A 21427-nucleotide genomic window follows, 5' to 3' on the forward strand; every position below is an offset into this window, starting at 1 on the left:
TTTGCTCTGTTTGCTTCTTACACGGTAAACGGTTTCCGTTGCAAGACGTAATGAATACACAGAGCTGAGCCGAGCCAGAGCTCGCTCGGCTGCTGCTGCAGGAAATAACGGAGTGCGTCATGTGATCAAGGAGGCAAGACAAGATTGACAACCTGGCTGTGAGAATATCTTCAACATCACATGGATAAATCAAACTCATTATAACATAAATTACCTTTGTCTTCAGATTAGGCCCATGAGGATGAAGGTTACTAGGCACAACCCTTTAGGATAATATCAGATATTCTTACATGCAGGTCCATCTTTTTGAATGACTGCAAATTATAGATGGACATGATTTGCCTACAACCACTTGTCCATAATGAGTATGTATTATTGTGGATTATCATGATGATAATCTGAGTATGTATTATTGTGGATTATCATGATGATAATCTGAGATTACTGAATCATTATGAGGGGTTAATCTCCAATCTTCAGGTTGAGGCAGTTGGCAGTTCCTGGAGTGCGGTGCCAGGAAAATAACCTCTCACTCAACGTCAACAAAACAAAGGAGCTGATCATGGACTTCAGGAAACAGCAGAGGGAGCACCCCCCCTAACCACATCAACGGGACCGCAGTGGAGAAGGTGGAAAGTTTTAAGTTCCTGGGCCTACACATCACAGACAAACTGAAGTGGTCCACCCACACAGACAGCGTGGTGAAGAAGGCGCAACAGCGCCTCTTCAACCTCAGGAGGCTGAAGAAATTTGTCTTGGCACCTAAAACCCTCACAAATTTTTACAGATGCACAATTGAGAGAATCCTGTCAGGCTGTATCACCGTCTGGTACGGCAACTGTCCAACTCATCTCCGGGGGCTAACTACCTGCCCTCCAAGACCAAAAAGATCATCAAGGACAACAACCACCCGAGCCACTGCCTGGTCACCCTGCTATCATCCAGAAGGCGAGGTCAGTACAGGTGCATCAAAGCTGGGACCGAGAGACTGAAAAACAGCTTCTATCTCAAGGACATCAGACTGTTAAATAGCTTCTATCTCCAGACCATCAGACTGATAAACAGCTTCTATCTCCAGACCATCAGACTGAAAAACAGCTTCTATCTCCAGGCCATCAGACTGATAAACAGCTTCTATCTCCAGGCCATCAGACTGTTAAACAGCCATCACTAGCACATTAGAGGCTGCTGCCCTACATACATAGACTTGTAATCACTGGCCACTTTATTAAATGGAAGACTAGTCACTTTAATAATGTTTACATACTGCTTTATTCATCTCATTTGTATATACTGTATTCTATTCTACTGTATCTTAGTCTATGGCGCTCCGACATTGCTCATCCAAATATTTATATATTCTAAATCCTATTCCTTTACTTAGATTTGTGTGTATTGTTGTGAAATTGTTAGATATTACTGCTAGAAACAAAAGCATTTTGTTACACCTGCAATAACATCTGCTAAACATGTGACGAATAACATTTGATTTTGATTGGGCATTGATCTTTTTTCTTACAGATCTCAGAGGGGAAACTGTTTCCACTTCACCCCATAAAGAGATGAATGACCCTGAAACAGCTCCTAGGTAGGCCTACTCGTGAAGATCTGAGAGGATTGGACAGGTATAAGAAACACGGATGTTGCCCCACCTTACCTTCAAATATACAAGGTGGAAGTTCTGCCATAGTGCTTACTATACTCTCAGATCTACCACTGTCTAGGACCTAGGTAGGGTCTCTCTCAGATCTACCACTATCTAGGACCTAGGAAGGGTCTATGGTTGTCTACCAGTATCTATGACCTAGGAAGGGTCTATGGTTGTCTACCAGTATCTATGACCTAGGAAGGGTCTATGGTTGTCTACCAGGATCTATGACCTAGGAAGGGTCTATGGTTGTCTACCACTATCTAGGACCTAGGAAGGGTCTATGGTTGTCTACCAGTATCTATGACCTAGGAAGGGTCTATGGTTGTCCACCAGTATAGTGGTCACAGAGAAAATGTGCATTTTGTGCAGGTGTATTTTGAGCAGCGTGCATTTTGAGCAGCGTGCATTTTGTGCAGCGTGCATTTTGTGCAGCGTGCATTTTGAGCAGCGTGCATTTTGTGCAGCGTGCATTTTGAGCAGCGTGCATTTTGTGCTGCGTGCATTTTGTTCTGTCTGCGACTACATTGGAAAACAAACATACAGGTAGAAGAATGAATGTGGTCAAAGTCACAGGTAGTGGTTGGTTTTGCGATGGTCATTATGGCCAAACAGTTCTATTTTTGTTTCATCAGACCAGAGGACATTTCTCCAAAATGTACGATCTTTGTCCCCATGTGCAGTTGCAAACTGTAGTCTGGCTTTTTTATGGCGGTTTTGGAGCAGTGGCTTCTTCCTTGCTGAGCGGCCTTTCAGGTTATGTCGATATAGGACTCGTTTTACTGTGGATATAGATACTTTTGTACCTGTTTCCTCCAGAATCTTCACAAGGTCCTTTGCTGTTGTTCTGGGATTGATTTGCACTTTTCACACCAAAGTACCTTCATCTCTAGGAGACAGAACGCGTCTCCTTCCTGAGCGGTATGACGGCTGTGTGGTCCCATGGTGTTTATACTTGCATACTATTGTTTGTACAGATGAACGTGGTACCTTCAGGCGTTTGGAAATTGCTCCCAAGGATGAACCAGACTTGTGGAGGTCTACATTTGTTTTTCTCAGGTCTTGGCTGATTTCTTTTGATTTTCCCATGATGTCAAGCAAAGAGGCACTGAGTTTGAAGGTAGGCCTTGAAATACATCCACAGGTACACCTCCAATTGACTCAAATGATGTCAATTAGCCTATCAGAAGCTTCTAAAGCCATGACATCATTTTCTGGAATTTTCCCGCTGATTAAAGGCACAGTCAACTTAGTGTATGGAAACTTCTGACCCACTGGAATTGTGATACAGTGAATTATAAGTGAAATAATCTGTCTGGAAACAATTGTTGTTAAAATTACTTGTGTCATGCACAAAGTAGATGTCCTAACCGACTTGCCAAAACTATAGTTTGTTAACAAGACATTTGTGGAGTGGTTGAAAAACGAGTTTTAATGACTCCAACCTAAGTGTATGTAAACTTCAGACTTCAACTGTATATAGGATGGTGTGTATAGACAGTATAGACAGTATATTAATAGAAAGGTGTGTACAGCAGTAGTTATATGGGATGAACCAGGACTAGAATACAGTATATACATATGAAGTGGACAGCAGTAGTTATATAGAATACAGTATATACATATGAAGTGGGTAAAGCAGTATGTAAACATTATTAAAGTGACCAGTGTTTAATGACTATGTATATAGGTCAGCAGTCTCTAGGTGCAGGGTAGAGTTCTGGGTGGTAGCCGGCTAGTGACTGACTGAAGTTCAGGGCAGGGTGCTGGGCGGAGGCTGGATAGTGGTGACTATTTAACATTCTGAAGGCCTGGAGATAGAAGCTATTTTTCAGCCTCTCGGTCCCAGCTTCGATTCACCTGTACTGCCTCTGCCTTCTGATGGTACTGGGAGAACAGGCCGTGGCTCGGGGTGGCTGAGGTCCTTGAGGGTCTTCTAGATGGTAGAGGGGTGAACAGGCCGTGGCTCGGGTGGCTGAGGTCCTTGATGATCTTCTAGATGGTAGAGAGGTGAACAGGCCGTGGCTCGGGTGGCTGAGGTCCTTGAGGGTCTTCTAGATGGTAGAGGGGTGAACAGGCCGTGGCTCGGGGGGCTGAGGTCCTTGAGGGTCTTCTAGATGGTAGAGGGGTGAACAGGCCGTGGCTCGGGGTGGCTGAGGTCCTTGATGATCTTCTTGGCCTTCCTGTGAGTGATGTCTTGAGTGCGTGTCCGTTTGTTGATTGTCTTCTGTTCGCCCCATAAGTCAGGAAACTGGTCGAATGGGTGAAGAGTGTCAATTCGTTAGTAGGCGAATTCCACCCATGTAAACGTCATTTAGCTAATGAGAGGCTCATTTCATACAAGCACATTTGTTTCCACAACGGAGGAGGACGTGAGGAGTCGAGCAAAACTAATTGAGATTCTCCCCTATAGAGGAGACCTTGGGACTCATTTACACAGGCAGCCCAATTCTGATGTCTTTCGACCAATCACATCAGATCTTTTCACAGCAGCGCTTTTTTTTTCAAAGCTGATCTGATTGTTTAAAAGACCAATTAGCGAAAAAACTCTGAGAATTGGGCTGCCCGTGTAAACCAATGGCGTCAAAGCAACCATGAGGGCCTGTAGCGCGCTGCTTGTCGGCAGAGGGCGCTAAAATATCAAACTATGAAAAACTATCTCAGCTGCATCAAATGTTATTGGATTGAAACGTTAAGATGAATAACGGCAGGTTTTAATTGAATTATATAATATAAGTCATGTTATTACGGAAATAAGTATCCTACCTACTGTGTACTCTGATCTGTTCCTATATGTAAAATATATATATATATATATTCTCTGCATTATACAGGCCTCCTTTTTTTTAAAGTGTTTTATTTTATTCCATAAACACATATAACCCCGAATAAAGTTGATGTTTTAATGCATTTCATTGGTGTAAAATGTTTTGACAATGAGAAGGTTTCTTAAATGACAGTGATACGTCACGTTTAGTTTACGTCATAGCCTGCACTGCGATTCTCTGAAGTTCGCCAGTCACGGATTATATGCAGAGCAGACTGCAACATTATCAACAAAATAAATGATCTATTCAAATCTTTCGTGTATAAGAAAGAAGTGAACGAACGAAGTGTATTTCCGTCCTGCGCTACAATATTGCTTTTGCACTGCTTTTTGGAAACGAGACATATGAGTTTTGATGTGAAGATGGCGGAGGGGAGCTTCTCGATATCATCGTTCCCTTTTCTGGATCCACAACTTTCACAAAGTTTGGTCTCCACGGGGGCCTCTGACAGACTACATGTTGAAGCTGAAAACGGACATGTTGCTGGTACACCGGACGAGTCTCTCTCTCCGACCTCGGTCATTTATTTTAAAGAGGCGCTCAGTTCAGCCAACATTGGATTTGCAAAGACTGGACTGTCATCTCCTGTTCAATATGAGTTCAATATCGAAAGGTTGTCCAACAAAACGAAAAGTGAGTTAAAAAAATCTATGTAATAATTTGGGTAACTAGTTAGCTAGTTGACCAGCAAAGCAAGACTTTAGCTAGTTGGCTAATGTTAAACTGTGTGGTATATCTAGGTAACCTAGATAATTAAACGATTTGCTGCAATTCTGTCACAGGTAACATGGTACTATAGATGGCTAGGTTACCAGGAGTCAGATGAACACCTCCTGGTCAGCTAATACAGGTTACCAGGAGTCAGATGAACACCTCCTGGTCAGCTAATACAGGTAACATGGTACTATAGATGGCTAGGTTACCAGGAGTCAGATGAACACCTCCTGGTCAGCTAATACAGGTTACCAGGAGTCAGATGAACACCTCCTGGTCAGCTAATACAGGTTACCAGGAGTCAGATGAACACCTCCTGGTCAGCTAATACAGGTTACCAGGAGTCAGATGAACACCTCCTGGTCAGCTAATACAGGTGGTAACATGGTACTATAGATGGCTAGGTTACCAGGAGTCAGATGAACACCTCCTGGTCAGCTAATACAGGTTACCAGGAGTCAGATGAACACCTCCTGGTCAGCTAATACAGGTGGTAACATGGTACTATAGATGGCTAGGTTACCAGGAGTCAGATGAACACCTCCTGGTCAGCTAATACAGGTTACCAGGAGTCAGATGAACACCTCCTGGTCAGCTAATACAGGTAACATGGTACTATAGATGGCTAGGTTACCAGGAGTCAGATGAACACCTCCTGGTCAGCTAATACAGGTTACCAGGAGTCAGATGAACACCTCCTGGTCAGCTAATACAGGTAACATGGTACTATAGATGGCTAGGTTACCAGGAGTCAGATGAACACCTCCTGGTCAGCTAATACAGGTGGTAACATGGTACTATAGATGGCTAGGTTACCAGGAGTCAGATGAACACCTCCTGGTCAGCTAATACAGGTTACCAGGAGTCAGATGAACACCTCCTGGTCAGCTATACAGGTTACCAGGAGTCAGATGAACACCTCCGGTCAGCTAATTCAGTAGTTGGTGTTGTGATGTAGCTGGTTAGCTTGGTAGTCCTGTTAGTTAGCCTGTTGTTTATGCTGGTTGTTTGCATACCTGATGTGTATAATGTAAAGGAACAATACATGTTATGGATCACATTTACAGACTAGGTGACCTCCATTACTGAATGGCTGATCAGATTTACAGTTCAGCCTCAGAGGCGTTTTTCAGATCAAAGCGGGCCACGTTTGCAAATGTTTAGCAAATAATTGCTAGTGAGTTATAGCACATTTTTGGTAATTAATGAGAATCCCTCAGAAGTCATGGTGTGTGGTTCACCAGCGTGTGTGTGCCAATGGGCTGTTGCCAGAGAACAGAGGGACATTTGCGCAGCAGGTCAAATGATATACAACAGACTAACTCGATAATCAGCCAAACTACAATGTTTTGAATGGTTCTCGCAATTTAACCATTAGCATGCATTAATGTCATTGTCAAGTCCTATGTCTTAAAAAATATTCCAACATGCTGACCAGACCGGGTGTGCCATCGCTCGCGTGTTGATTTTGTCCACCCGCACCACACACGATCAGGACATGGAGGTTGAAATATCAAAACTAACTCTGAACCATCTATATTCATTTGGGGACAAGTCGAAAAGCATTAAACATTCATGTCAATTTAGCTGGGCTAGCTTGCTGTTGCTAGCTAATTTGTCTTGGGATGTAAACATTGGGTTGTTATTTTACCTGAAATGCACAAGGTCCTCTACTCTGACAATTAATCAACACATTAAAGTTTTTTTTTCTTCTTCTAGTAATCTCTCCTCCTTTAGTCTTCGTCTTGGACTTTAAATGGCGTTTGACAACCAACGTTGAGGTACATCACCAACTGGACTGGAGTGTGGCCCTCAGTTCATCTTTCAATCACCCATGTGGGTATATTCTCCTTAAAACCAATGAGACGGAAGACGCGGGACTTGCCGCGCGTCAAAAATTATGTATTTTAGCGCCTGGCCACGCAGACGCTCTTGAGCAGTTTGGATGAAATTATTGAATAACATGTAAACTCAGCAAAAAAAAGAAACGTCCTCTCACTGTCAACTGCGTTTATTTTCAGCAAACTGAACATGTGTAAATATTTGTATGAACATAAGATTCAACAACTGAGACATAAACTGAACAAGTTCCACAGACATGTGACTAACAGAAATGGAATAATGTGTCCCTGAACAAAGGGGGGGGTCAGTATCTGGTGTGGCCACCAGCTGCATTAAGTACTGCAGTGCATCTCCTCCTCATGGACTGCACCAGATTTGCCAGTTCTTGCTGTGAGATGTTACTCCACTCTTCCACCAAGGCACCTGCAAGTTCCCGGACATTTCTGGGGGGAATGGCCCTAGCCCTCACCCTCCGATCCAGCAGGTCCCAAACATGCTCAATGGGATTGAGATCCGGGCTCTTCGCTGGCCATGGCAGAACACTGACATTCCGGTCTTGCAGGAAATCACGCACAGAACGAGCAGTATGGCTGGTGGCATTGTCATGCTGGAGGGTCATGTCAGGATGAGCCTGCAGGAAGGGTACCACATGAGGGAGGAGGATGTCTTCCCTGTAACGCACAGCGTTGAGATTGCCTGCAATGACAACAAGCTCAGTCCGATGATGCTGTGACACACCGCCCCAGACCATGACGGACCCTCCACCTCCAAATCGATCCCGCTCCAGAGTACAGGCCTCTGTGTAACGCTCATTCCTTCGACGATAAATGCAAATCCGACCATCACCTCTGGTGACATAAAACCGCGACTCGCCAGTGAAGAGCACTTTTTGCCAGTCCTGAGCACTGATGGAGGGATTGTGCGTTCCTGGTGTAACTCGGGCAGTTGTTGTTGCCATCCTGTACCTGTCCCACAGGTGTGATGTTTGGATGTACTGCTCCTGTGCAGGTGTTGTTACACGTGGTCTGCCACTGCGAGGATGATCAGCTGTCCGTCCTGTCTCCCTGTAGCGCTGTCTTAGGCGTCTCACAGTACGGACATTGCAATTTATTGCCCTGGCCACATCTGCAGTCCTCATGCCTCCTTGCAGCATGCCTAAGGCATGTTCACACAGATGAGCAGGGACCCTGGGCATCTTTCTTTGTGTTTTTCAGAGTCAGTAGAAAGGCCTCTTTAGTGTCCTAAGTTTTCATAACTGTGCCCTTAATTGCCTGTCTTAATGACCGTTCCACAGGTGCATGTTCATTAATTGTCAATGGTTCATTGAACAAGCATGGGAAACAGTGTTTAAACCCTTTACAATGAAGATCTGTGAAGTTATTTGGATTTTTACGAGTTATCTTTGAAAGACAGGGTCTTGAAAATGGGCCGTTAATTTTTTTTTGCTGAGTTTGTGTACATTTATTTTGCAACGTTAGCGCTCGTAACACGAGCGGTGTGGTAGGCATGTTCAATAGCCTAATTGACAAATAACTCCTTTGCTGTCAAGATCTCCCCTGAACACTGAATATTTTAACCTTACAAAATAGATGAACATCTTAGTTAGCTACCTCGCTCACCGTAGCCATTTAATCATTCATTGAATGAGGGAATTGTTTAGGGCCGACCCCATTTAGCCGACTTGTCGATTGTTTGGTTGATAGGCTGTTGGCCGACCTGAGTATTTTTTTTTTTTTTTTTACAACTGCTTGACAATAAAAAATAATGTATGGCACGTGTCTTGATTGACGCCTGTCTCGGTGGACTCATCCAATGCCGAGGCCCGTCTCGGCGGACTCATCCAATGCCGAGGCCCGTCTCGGCGGACTCATCCAATGCCGAGGCCCGTCTCGGCGGACTCATCCAATGCCGAGGCCCGTCTCGGCGGACTCATCCAATGCCGAGGCCCGTCTCGGCGGACTCATCCAATGCCGAGGCCCGTCTCGGCGGACTCATCCAATGCCGAGGCCCGTCTCGGCGGACTCATCCAATGCCGAGGCCCGTCTCGGTGGACTCATCCATTGCCGAGGCCCGTCTCGGTGGACTCATCCATTGCCGAGGCCGTGGGGATTGCACACCAGTAGTACAGTTACAGTTATTTCCCATTCTCATTATTTCTCATCTACAATGTTTGTTACTGTAATTTCTGTTAATGCATTCAATATTTTATTATTAGTCTTACAGTTCTGATGCTCGGAGTGTAATCGCTGGGGAGTAAAAAGTACTGAGTAAAAAGGGTCTGAATACTTATATAAATGTCATATTTATGTTTTTTTAATTTGAGAAATTAGCAAACATTTCTAAAAACCTGTTTTTGCTTTGTCATTATGGGGTATCGGATCGGGGGAAAAAACATTTTATCAATTTTAGAATAAGGCTGTGACGATGTGGAAAAAAAGTCAAGGGGTCTGAATAGTTTCCGAACGGACATTTCATATATTTTTTTAACTGAACTTCTGTTTAGTTAAAGTTTGAGGTGAGGGAGAACGTGTGGTGGACCAAGTATTGTTAGCATTGTTTACTATCTTGCTAGCTGGATCGAATTCAACGTTAGCTAGCCAGGGAAATGTTGAGCCACATTAGCCAATTTCATCTGATGAAATAAATGACTTTATGGTGTGAAAATTAGCTTGCTAATAAAGTCAGATGAGCTAACGTTAGTAATCTAACCAATTCGCTATAGTATTAACTGGTAACGTTATACGACTCCTTGCCGTTCCTCAAGTTATAACGCTTTAGTTGCTTACTGCACGCTGGCAATCTGTTTGAAATGTTAACGAGTTATACTTTGCTCACGAACTAACCTCTATCTGTGAACAATTTTATTCTCCCCTCTACGGTATGTGGTTAATTTTCAGAATGAGAGAATTAGGTGAAAATGAGGCGTTGCTTGTTTAAAACCCTCTTAAGGATCCCTTTTTTTTTCAATGTTCTCCTGAAATGACATACCCAGATCTAACTGCCTGTAGCTCAGGCCCTGAAATGACATACCCAGATCTAACTGCCTGTAGCTCAGGCCCTGAAATGACATACCCAGATCTAACTGCCTGTAGCTCAGGCCCTGAAATGACATACCCAGATCTAACTGCCTGTAGCTCAGGCCCTGAAATGACATACCCAGATCAAACTGCCTGTAGCTCAGGCCCTGAAATGACATACCCAGATCTAACTGCCTGTAGCTCAGGCCCTGAAATGACATACCCAGATCTAACTGCCTGTAGCTCAGGCCCTGAAATGACATACCCAGATCTAACTGCCTGTAGCTCAGGCCCTGAAATGACATACCCAGATCTAACTGCCTGTAGCTCAGGCCCTGAAATGACATACCCAGATCAAACTGCCTGTAGCTCAGGCCCTGAAATGACATACCCAGATCAAACTGCCTGTAGCTCAGGCCCTGAAATGACATACCCAGATCTAACTGCCTGTAGCTCAGGCCCTGAAATGACATACCCAGATCAAACTGCCTGTAGCTCAGGCCCTGAAATGACATACCCAGATCAAACTGCCTGTAGCTCAGGCCCTGAAATGACATACCCAGATCAAACTGCCTGTAGCTCAGGCCCTGAAATGACATACCCAGATCAAACTGCCTGTAGCTCAGGCCCTGAAATGACATACCCAGATCTAACTGCCTGTAGCTCAGGCCCTGAAATGACATACCCAGATCAAACTGCCTGTAGCTCAGGCCCTGAAATGACATACCCAGATCAAACTGCCTGTAGCTCAGGCCCTGAAATTACATACCCAGATCTAACTGCCTGTAGCTCAGGCCCTGAAATGACATACCCAGATCAAACTGCCTGTAGCTCAGGCCCTGAAATGACATACCCAGATCAAACTGCCTGTAGCTCAGGCCCTGAAATGACATACCCAGATCAAACTGCCTGTAGCTCAGGCCCTGAAATGACATACCCAGATCAAACTGCCTGTAGCTCAGGCCCTGAAATGACATACCCAGATCTAACTGCCTGTAGCTCAGGCCCTGAAATGACATACCCAGATCTAACTGCCTGTAGCTCAGGCCCTGAAATGACATACCCAGATCTAACTGCCTGTAGCTCAGGCCCTGAAATGACATACCCAGATCTAACTGCCTGTAGCTCAGGCCCTGAAATGACATACCCAGATCAAACTGCCTGTAGCTCAGGCCCTGAAATGACATACCCAGATCTAACTGCCTGTAGCTCAGGCCCTGAAATGACATACCCAGATCAAACTGCCTGTAGCTCAGGCCCTGAAATGACATACCCAGATCTAACTGCCTGTAGCTCAGGCCCTGAAATGACATACCCAGATCAAACTGCCTGTAGCTCAGGCCCTGAAATGACATACCCAGATCTAACTGCCTGTAGCTCAGGCCCTGAAATGACATACCCAGATCTAACTGCCTGTAGCTCAGGCCCTGAAATGACATACCCAGATCTAACTGCCTGTAGCTCAGGCCCTGAAATGACATACCCAGATCTAACTGCCTGTAGCTCAGGCCCTGAAATGACATACCCAGATCTAACTGCCTGTAGCTCAGGCCCTGAAATGACATACCCAGATCTAACTGCCTGTAGCTCAGGCCCTGAAATGACATACCCAGATCTAACTGCCTGTAGCTCAGGCCCTGAAATGACATACCCAGATCTAACTGCCTGTAGCTCAGGCCCTGAAATGACATACCCAGATCTAACTGCCTGTAGCTCAGGCCCTGAAATGACATACCCAGATCTAACTGCCTGTAGCTCAGGCCCTGAAATGACATACCCAGATCAAACTGCCTGTAGCTCAGGCCCTGAAATGACATACCCAGATCTAACTGCCTGTAGCTCAGGCCCTGAAATGACATACCCAGATCAAACTGCCTGTAGCTCAGGCCCTGAAATGACATACCCAGATCAAACTGCCTGTAGCTCAGGCCCTGAAATGACATACCCAGATCAAACTGCCTGTAGCTCAGGCCCTGAAATGACATACCCAGATCAAACTGCCTGTAGCTCAGGCCCTGAAATGACATACCCAGATCTAACTGCCTGTAGCTCAGGCCCTGAAATGACATACCCAGATCAAACTGCCTGTAGCTCAGGCCCTGAAATGACATACCCAGATCAAACTGCCTGTAGCTCAGGCCCTGAAATGACATACCCAGATCTAACTGCCTGTAGCTCAGGCCCTGAAATGACATACCCAGATCTAACTGCCTGTAGCTCAGGCCCTGAAATGACATACCCAGATCTAACTGCCTGTAGCTCAGGCCCTGAAATGACATACCCAGATCTAACTGCCTGTAGCTCAGGCCCTGAAATGACATACCCAGATCTAACTGCATGTAGCTCAGGCCCTGAAATGACATACCCAGATCAAACTGCCTGTAGCTCAGGCCCTGAAATGACATACCCAGATCAAACTGCCTGTAGCTCAGGCCCTGAAATGACATACCCAGATCAAACTGCCTGTAGCTCAGGCCCTGAAATGACATACCCAGATCAAACTGCCTGTAGCTCAGGCCCTGAAATGACATACCCAGATCAAACTGCCTGTAGCTCAGGCCCTGAAATGACATACCCAGATCAAACTGCCTGTAGCTCAGGCCCTGAAATGACATACCCAGATCAAACTGCCTGTAGCTCAGGCCCTGAAATGACATACCCAGATCAAACTGCCTGTAGCTCAGGCCCTGAAATGACATACCCAGATCAAACTGCCTGTAGCTCAGGCCCTGAAATGACATACCCAGATCAAACTGCCTGTAGCTCAGGCCCTGAAATGACATACCCAGATCAAACTGCCTGTAGCTCAGGCCCTGAAATGACATACCCAGATCAAACTGCCTGTAGCTCAGGCCCTGAAATGACATACCCAGATCAAACTGCCTGTAGCTCAGGCCCTGAAATGACATACCCAGATCAAACTGCCTGTAGCTCAGGCCCTGAAATGACATACCCAGATCAAACTGCCTGTAGCTCAGGCCCTGAAATGACATACCCAGATCAAACTGCCTGTAGCTCAGGCCCTGAAATGACATACCCAGATCAAACTGCCTGTAGCTCAGGCCCTGAAATGACATACCCAGATCAAACTGCCTGTAGCTCAGGCCCTGAAATGACATACCCAGATCAAACTGCCTGTAGCTCAGGCCCTGAAATGACATACCCAGATCAAACTGCCTGTAGCTCAGGCCCTGAAATGACATACCCAGATCAAACTGCCTGTAGCTCAGGCCCTGAAATGACATACCCAGATCAAACTGCCTGTAGCTCAGGCCCTGAAATGACATACCCAGATCAAACTGCCTGTAGCTCAGGCCCTGAAATGACATACCCAGATCAAACTGCCTGTAGCTCAGGCCCTGAAATGACATACCCAGATCAAACTGCCTGTAGCTCAGGCCCTGAAATGACATACCCAGATCAAACTGCCTGTAGCTCAGGCCCTGAAATGACATACCCAGATCAAACTGCCTGTAGCTCAGGCCCTGAAATGACATACTCAGATCAAACTGCCTGTAGCTCAGGCCCTGAAATGACATACCCAGATCAAACTGCCTGTAGCTCAGGCCCTGAAATGACATACCCAGATCAAACTGCCTGTAGCTCAGGCCCTGAAATGACATACCCAGATCAAACTGCCTGTAGCTCAGGCCCTGAAGCAAGGATATGCATATTCTTGATACCATTTGAAAGGAAACACTTTGAAGTTTGTGGAAATTAATGTAGGAGAATATAACACATTTGATCTGGTAAAAGATAATACAAAGAAAAAACCTGCTTTTTTTGTATTTTTTCCCCCGTACCATCTTTGAAATGGAAGATAATAATGTATTATTACAGCCCAGGTGCAATTTAGTTTTGGCCACTAGATGGCAGCAGTGGATGGGCAAAATCTTTCCCTGATCCAATGAACCATTGCATTTCTGTTCAAAATGTTGTAACAAGACTGCCCAAATGTGCCTAATTTGGTTTATTAATACATTTTCAAGTTCATAACTGTGCACTCTCCTCAAACAATAGCATAGTATTATTTCAATGTAATAGCTACTTTAAATTGTACAGTGCAGTTAGATTAACAAGAATGTCAGCTTTCTGCCAATATCAGATATGTCTATGTCCTGGGAAATGTTCTTGTTACTTACAACCTCATGCTAATCACATTAGCCTACGTTAGCTCAACCTTCCCGCGGGGGACCCACTGATCTGGTAGAGGTTAAACAAGTGTAGCTGGAGCTGGGCCTGGCTAAAGCTGGATGCCACTATAGAGGTGAAAGGAACACCACACACTTTCCCTCTGTCTCACTTCTTCAATACAGTGGATATAAAGCGGTAAGTCAGGTGTACTCTCTGCCTGAAAGAGATCAACAAAGGGTATGATGCTCTGCTGGCACGTTGTAGAGCAGATGTCCACAGGCAGAAAGTGTACAATGAAATAATGTGCAGTGAAGCCCAGAGATATTGTTTTTGTTGTGTTGAACTTGATAGTAACGTGTGTGTGAGGGTGGGATTATATATTTTTTTGTTACTCAGTGAACGTTATTTTTGCACACATGTGCCCTTGATCAATGTCTATAGTGGCCACTATAATAGAGAAACAATAGAATGCCTTTCATTCTATTTCTACTCTACGACGTTTTTCCCCCGGTATACATCATTTACATTTTAGTCATTTAACAGACGCTCTTATCCAGAGCGATTTACAGTAGTGAATGCATACATAACATACATTTAATTTCATGCATTTAAAAAAAAAATAATTTGTACTGGCCCTCCGTGGGAATCGAACCCACAACCCTGGCGTTGCAAACACCATGCTCTACCAACTGAGCCACAGGGTAAATTCAGAGTGTGGTCACCAGCGTGTTATTATCAAGGCCATAGTTAACCGCAATATTAGTGTGTTCTTTCTCATTTGCAGTGGAGTCGAGGCAACAAATAACATTGGATTGCTTTCTTTACATTTTTAATTTTTTTTAGCTGTTTTAGGTTCACATTAACCACTTTTTATTTTACACACAGAGACTGATCATCGAGGTCATATTCTGTTGATTAATTAGTTAACCTGCATTTTATTTATTGCTTGTTTCAGTGCAACAACAAACAAAAAAGTGTCACATTTTTGGTCCCTCAGCAGTTTGCATCCTTGTATGAGGTAAAATACAGAACTGGATGGTGTGGCAGCACTATGAGGTATAATACAGAACTGAATGGTGTGGCAGCACTATGAGGTATAATACAGAACTGGATGGTGTGGCAGCACTATGAGGTATAATACAGAACTGGATGGTGTGGCAGCACTATGAGGTATAATACAGAACTGGATGGTGTGGCAGCACTATGAGGTATAATACAGAACTGGATGGTGTGGCAGCACTATGAGGTATAATACAGAACTGGATGGTGTGGCAGTACTATGAGGTATAATACAGAACTGGATGGTGTGGCAGCACTATGAGGTATAATACAGAACTGAATGGTGTGGCAGTACTATGAGGTAAAATACAGAACTGGATGGTGTGGCAGCACTATGAGGTATAATACAGAACTGGATGGTGTGGCAGCACTATGAGGTAAAATACAGAACTGGATGGTGTGGCAGCACTATGAGGTATAATACAGAACTGGATGGTGTGGCAGCACTATGAGGTATAATACAGAACTGGATGGTGTGGCAGCACTATGAGGTATAATACAGAACTGGATGGTGTGGCAGCACTATGAGGTATAATACAGAACTGGATGGTGTGGCAGCACTATGAGGTATAATACAGAACTGGATGGTGTGGCAGCACTATGAGGTAAAATACAGAACTGGATGGTGTGGCAGCACTATGAGGTAAAATACAGAACTGGATGGTGTGGCAGCACTATGAGGTATAATACAGAACTGGATGGTGTGGCAGCACTATGAGGTATAATACAGAACTGGATGGTGTGGCAGCACTATGAGGTATAATACAGAACTGGATGGTGTGGCAGCACTATGAGGTATAATACAGAACTGGATGGTGTGGCAGCACTATGAGGTATAATACAGAACTGGATGGTGTGGCAGTACTATGAGGTATAATACAGAACTGGATGGTGTGGCAGTACTATGAGGTATAGTACAGAACTGGATGGTGTGGCAGCACTATGAGGTATAATAAAGAACTGGATGGTGTGGCAGCACTATGAGGTATAATACAGAACTGGATGGTGTGGCAGCACTATGAGGTATAATACAGAACTGGATGGTGTGGCAGTACTATGAGGTATAATACAGAACTGGATGGTGTGGCAGCACTATGAGGTATAATACAGAACTGGATGGTGTGGCAGTACTATGAGGTATAATACAGAACTGGATGGTGTGGCAGCACTATGAGGTATAATAAAGAACTGGATGGTGTGGCAGCACTATGAGGTATAATACAGAACTGGATGGTGTGGCAGCACTATGAGGTATAATACAGAACTGGATGGTGTGGCAGCACTATGAGGTATAATAAAGAACTGGAAATGCTGTAAACGAGCTTAATGCCTAGACTTTTGCTCAGCAGGCTAATTGTTTTGTGACTCACAGATCGGGGTTCATTATTGTCATTATTATTATTATAGTATTATTACTCAGTAGTTACATCAGTGTGAAATGTACATTTCCTGCAGTCTACAACAGTGCATGTGTTATTTTTATTTAACTAGGTAAGTCATTAGGAACAATTTATTTCACTTAACGAATTACCAAGAGATACCGACGTTTCAATACTTGTCCTAAAAACATTAGATTCTGTAGGCTAAATTGAACAAATAGTTAATGTGCTTTTATACAGGGGAGTTGTAGCGTCTGTTGATTGGTCGTTCTCAGATCAGTGTTTTGATTAATATTCCTTCCCAACCAGGAAATCTGGCTGATGCCAGGAAGAAACATGAAGCCCTCCCTTTTTTTACGCATGCACCATCTGGTCACGTGATCTGTTACCCAGCAAGCTCATTATCAGACCGCCATCTTGGTGTTTATCATAGGAGCAGCGACTCACTGCCTCCTCACAGCCAACTCTATCTGAGCTAGCCGAGCGAGAGGAGAGGGCAGAGCCCATCAGAGGAGAGCGTCGTTATCCCAGTACCCAGACCGCACCGCGCTGCATAGACGCACAGAGGAGAGGGCAGAGCCCATCAGAGGAGAGCGTCGTTATCCCAGTACCCAGACCGCACCGCGCTGCATAGACGCACAGAGGAGAGGGCAGGGCTGCAGCCTTTGTTGAGACAGACACATGGTGGCTTTTTTTCCTTACTCATCTGTTTTGGGAGGAGAGCGTGAAGGGGAAGGAATAACAAACCCGGCCTCCTCTTTTCTCTCTCCCTTTTTGTTTTCAGCACATAGAGACTGGCCTTTGCGTTGCCCCGTCTTTCTGGAGAGAGCTGCGGCGTTTCCGTTTTGTCTCTCAGACCTCTATTCGCTGAGTCATCATGGCAGAGCTGACGGCCCAGACCGACGCCCCGACTCCCACCACCGACAAGATCACGCAGGCGGCCCGGGAGACCATCTACCTGTGTAACTTCCGCGTGTCGGTGGACGGAGAATGGCTCTGTCTCAGGGAGCTCAACGACATCTCCCTCACCCCAGACCCAGAGCCGGCCCACGAAGGTACAGATGGGGGCTGAGGCTGACCTAGTCTAGGAGGGTGGGTGGATGAAGTTCAGGAGGATGTTGAGGCTGACCTAGTCTAGGAGGGTGGGTGGATGAAGTTCAGGAGGATGTTGAGGCTGACCTAGTCTAGGAGGGTGGGTGGATGAAGTTCAGGAGGATGTTGAGGTAATGTAGTTACGTCATTGGTTCTCGGCGCTTGGTAACCCACTGATTTAACTTGATGATTACACGAGTGTCTTGCAGGGAGGAGGGCTGAGATGTAGACACTCAGGATATCCTTTCTCCATCCTGCCTCCATACAGTAACGGAGCAGACACCCGCGTTTAGCTGTGGCGCTACGCCACAGCACACTTCGAAGATGCTAGAACAGTCCACGTTCTACCTCTCCTCTACAAAACAAAAGGAGTAATGACTAGATAAATCAGACAACACCCATAGAATAGTTGAAATATTAACTTTTATACTGAATAAAAATATAAACGTAACATGTAAAGTTTCATGAGCTGAAATAAAATATCCCAGAAATGTTCCATTTGCACAAAAAGCTTATTTCTCTCAAATTTTGTGCACAAATTTGTTTACATCCCTGTTAGTGAATATTTCTCCTTTTGCCAAGATAATCCATCCACCTGACAGGTGTGGCATATCAAGAAGCTGATTAAACAGCATGATCATGACACAGGTGCACCTTGTGCTGGGGACAATAAAAGGCCACTCTAAAATGTGAAGTTTTGTCACACAATACAATTTCACAGATGTCTCAAGTTTTGAGGGACTGTGCAATTGGCACGATGACGACAGAAATGTCCACCAGAGCTGTTTATTTAATTAATCTTTCTTTAACTAGGCAAGTCAGTTAAGAACAAATTCTTATTTACAATGATGTCCAAATCAGACCATGTGTAACCAAGCCAGCCCAGGACCTCCACATCCAGTTTCTTCACCTGCGGGTTCATCTGAGACCAGCCACCCAGACAGCTGATGAAACTGGGTTCATCTGAGACCAGCCACCCAGACAGCTGATGAAACTGGGTTCGTCTGAGACCAGCCACCCAGACAGCTGATGAAACTGGGTTCATCTGAGACCAGCCACCCAGACAGCTGATGAAACTGGGTTCGTCTGAGACCAGCCACCCAGACAGCTGATGAAACTGGGTTCATCTGAGACCCTCCACCCAGACAGCTGATGAAACTGGGTTCATCTGAGACCCTCCACCCAGACAGCTGATGAAACTGGGTTCATCTGAGACCAGCCACCCAGACAGCTGATGAAACTGGGTTCATCTGAGACCCTCCACCCAGACAGCTGATGAAACTGGGTTCATCTGAGACCCTCCACCCAGACAGCTGATGAAACTGGGTTCATCTGAGACCCTCCACCCAGACAGCTGATGAAACTGGGTTCATCTGAGACCCTCCACCCAGACAGCTGATGAAACTGGGTTCATCTGAGACCAGCCACCCAGACAGCTGATGAAACTGGGTTCATCTGAGACCAGCCACCCAGACAGCTGATGAAACTGGGTTCATCTGAGACCCTCCACCCAGACAGCTGATGAAACTGGGTTCATCTGAGACCAGCCACCCAGACAGCTGATGAAACTGGGTTCATCTGAGACCAGCCACCCAGACAGCTGATGAAACTGGGTTCGTCTGAGACCAGCCACCCAGACAGCTGATGAAACTGGGTTCATCTGAGACCCTCCACCCAGACAGCTGATGAAACTGGGTTCATCTGAGACCCTCCACCCAGACAGCTGATGAAACTGGGTTCATCTGAGACCCTCCACCCAGACAGCTGATGAAACTGGGTTCATCTGAGACCAGCCACCCAGACAGCTGATGAAACTGGGTTCGTCTGAGACCAGCCACCCGGACAGCTGATGAAACTGGGTTCGTCTGAGACCAGCCACCCAGACAGCTGATGAAACTGGGTTCGTCTGAGACCAGCCACCCAGACAGCTGATGAAACTGGGTTCGTCTGAGACCAGCCACCCGGACAGCTGATGAAACTGTGGGTTCATCTGAGACCAGCCACCAGGACAGCTGATGACACTCTGGGTTCATCTGAGACCAGCCACCCAGACAGCTGATGAAACTGGGTTCGTCTGAGACCAGCCACCCAGACAGCTGATGAAACTGGGTTCGTCTGAGACCAGCCACCCGGACAGCTGATGAAACTGGGTTCGTCTGAGACCAGCCACCCAGACAGCTGATGAAACTGGGTTCGTCTGAGACCAGCCACCCAGACAGCTGATGAAACTGGGTTCGTCTGAGACCAGCCACCCGGACAGCTGATGAAACTGTGGGTTCATCTGAGACCAGCCACCAGGACAGCTGATGACACTCTGGGTTCATCTGAGACCAGCCACCCAGACAGCTGATGAAACTGGGTTCGTCTGAGACCAGCCACCCGGACAGCTGATGAAACTGTGGGTTCATCTGAGACCAGCCACCAGGACAGCTGATGACACTCTGGGTTCATCTGAGACCAGCCACCCAGACAGCTGATGAAACTGGGTTCGTCTGAGACCAGCCACCCGGACAGCTGATGAAACTGTGGGTTCATCTGAGACCAGCCACCCGGACAGCTGATGAAACTGTGGGATCATCTGAGACCAGCCACCAGGACAGCTGATGAAACTGTGGGATCATCTGAGACCAGCCACCAGGACAGCTGATGAAACTGTGGGATCATCTGAGACCAGCCACCAGGACAGCTGATGAAACTGTGGGATCATCTGAGACCAGCCACCAGGACAGCTGATGAAACTGTGGGATCATCTGAGACCAGCCACCCGGACAGCTGATGAAACTGTGGGTTTGCACAACTGAAGAATTTCTGCACAAACTGTCAGAAACCGTACGAGGGAAGCTCGTCGTCTTGACCTGACTGTAGTTCAGCATCGTAACTGACTTCAGTGGGCAAATGCTCACCTCGATGGCCATTGGCACACTGGATGGGTGTGCTGTTCACAGATAAATCCCGGTTTCAACTGTTTGAGATGCTCTGGATCGACGTGTACGACAGCATGTTCCAGTTCTCGCCAATATCCAGCAACTTCGCACATCCGTTGGGATTCCACAGACCACAATCAACTCTGAGAAGATGTCCCTGAGGCAAATGGTCCAGATACTGACCGGTTTTCTGATCCAAACACCTGACTTTTTTTTTTTTTAAAGATATCTGTGACCAAAAGATGCATATCTGTATTCCCAGTCATGTGAAATCCATAGATTTAGAGCCTAATTTGTTTATTTAAATTCACAGATTTTCCTTATGAATTGTAACTCAGTAGTATCTTAGAAATTGTTGCATTGATATTGTTTGTTCAGTGTAGCTTTTCGTTCTATGTGAGAGAAATGTTCAAGTTGAGTGCCACAAGCAGCACAACAGTAATTTACAAGAACAAAAAAACTGTATTAACCCTTCGGAAGACACATCTTTCTTGTTTTTTACAGGTTTTCTGCTACACTACTGGTCAAAAGTTTGGACACACCTACTCATTCAAGGGTTTTTTTTGTAAAAAATGTTTTTTACTATTTTCTATGTAGATGATGTGTTTACTAGTATTCTACAATGAAATGACACATATGGAATCATGTAGTAACCAAAAAAGTGTTAAACAAATCAAAATATATTTTATATTTGAGATTCTTCAAATAGCCACCCTTAGCCTTGACAGCTTTGCACACTCTTGGCATTCTCTCAACGAGCTTCACCTGGAATGCTTTTCCAACAGTCTTG

The 21427-nt window shown here is 45.5% G+C and overlaps 1 protein-coding gene across 2 annotated transcripts in view; it reads left to right on the top strand.

Annotated features, from left to right (window-relative positions):
* Window positions 1-4641: 4641 nt before the first annotated feature.
* The window catches only part of LOC106585993 (protein RUFY3), an 85223-nt gene continuing 68437 nt past the window's right edge, over window positions 4642-21427 (top strand). For both annotated transcript variants that reach the window (XM_045706788.1, XM_045706789.1), the window contains exon 1: window positions 4642-5109. In XM_045706788.1, the coding sequence (XP_045562744.1) occupies window positions 4821-5109 (289 nt within the window). In that variant the 5' untranslated portion in view covers window positions 4642-4820. The remainder of the gene's footprint in view (window positions 5110-21427) is intronic.

Source organism: Salmo salar, chromosome ssa24 (assembly GCF_905237065.1).
Source record: "Salmo salar chromosome ssa24, Ssal_v3.1, whole genome shotgun sequence".
NCBI lineage: Eukaryota > Metazoa > Chordata > Actinopteri > Salmoniformes > Salmonidae > Salmo > Salmo salar.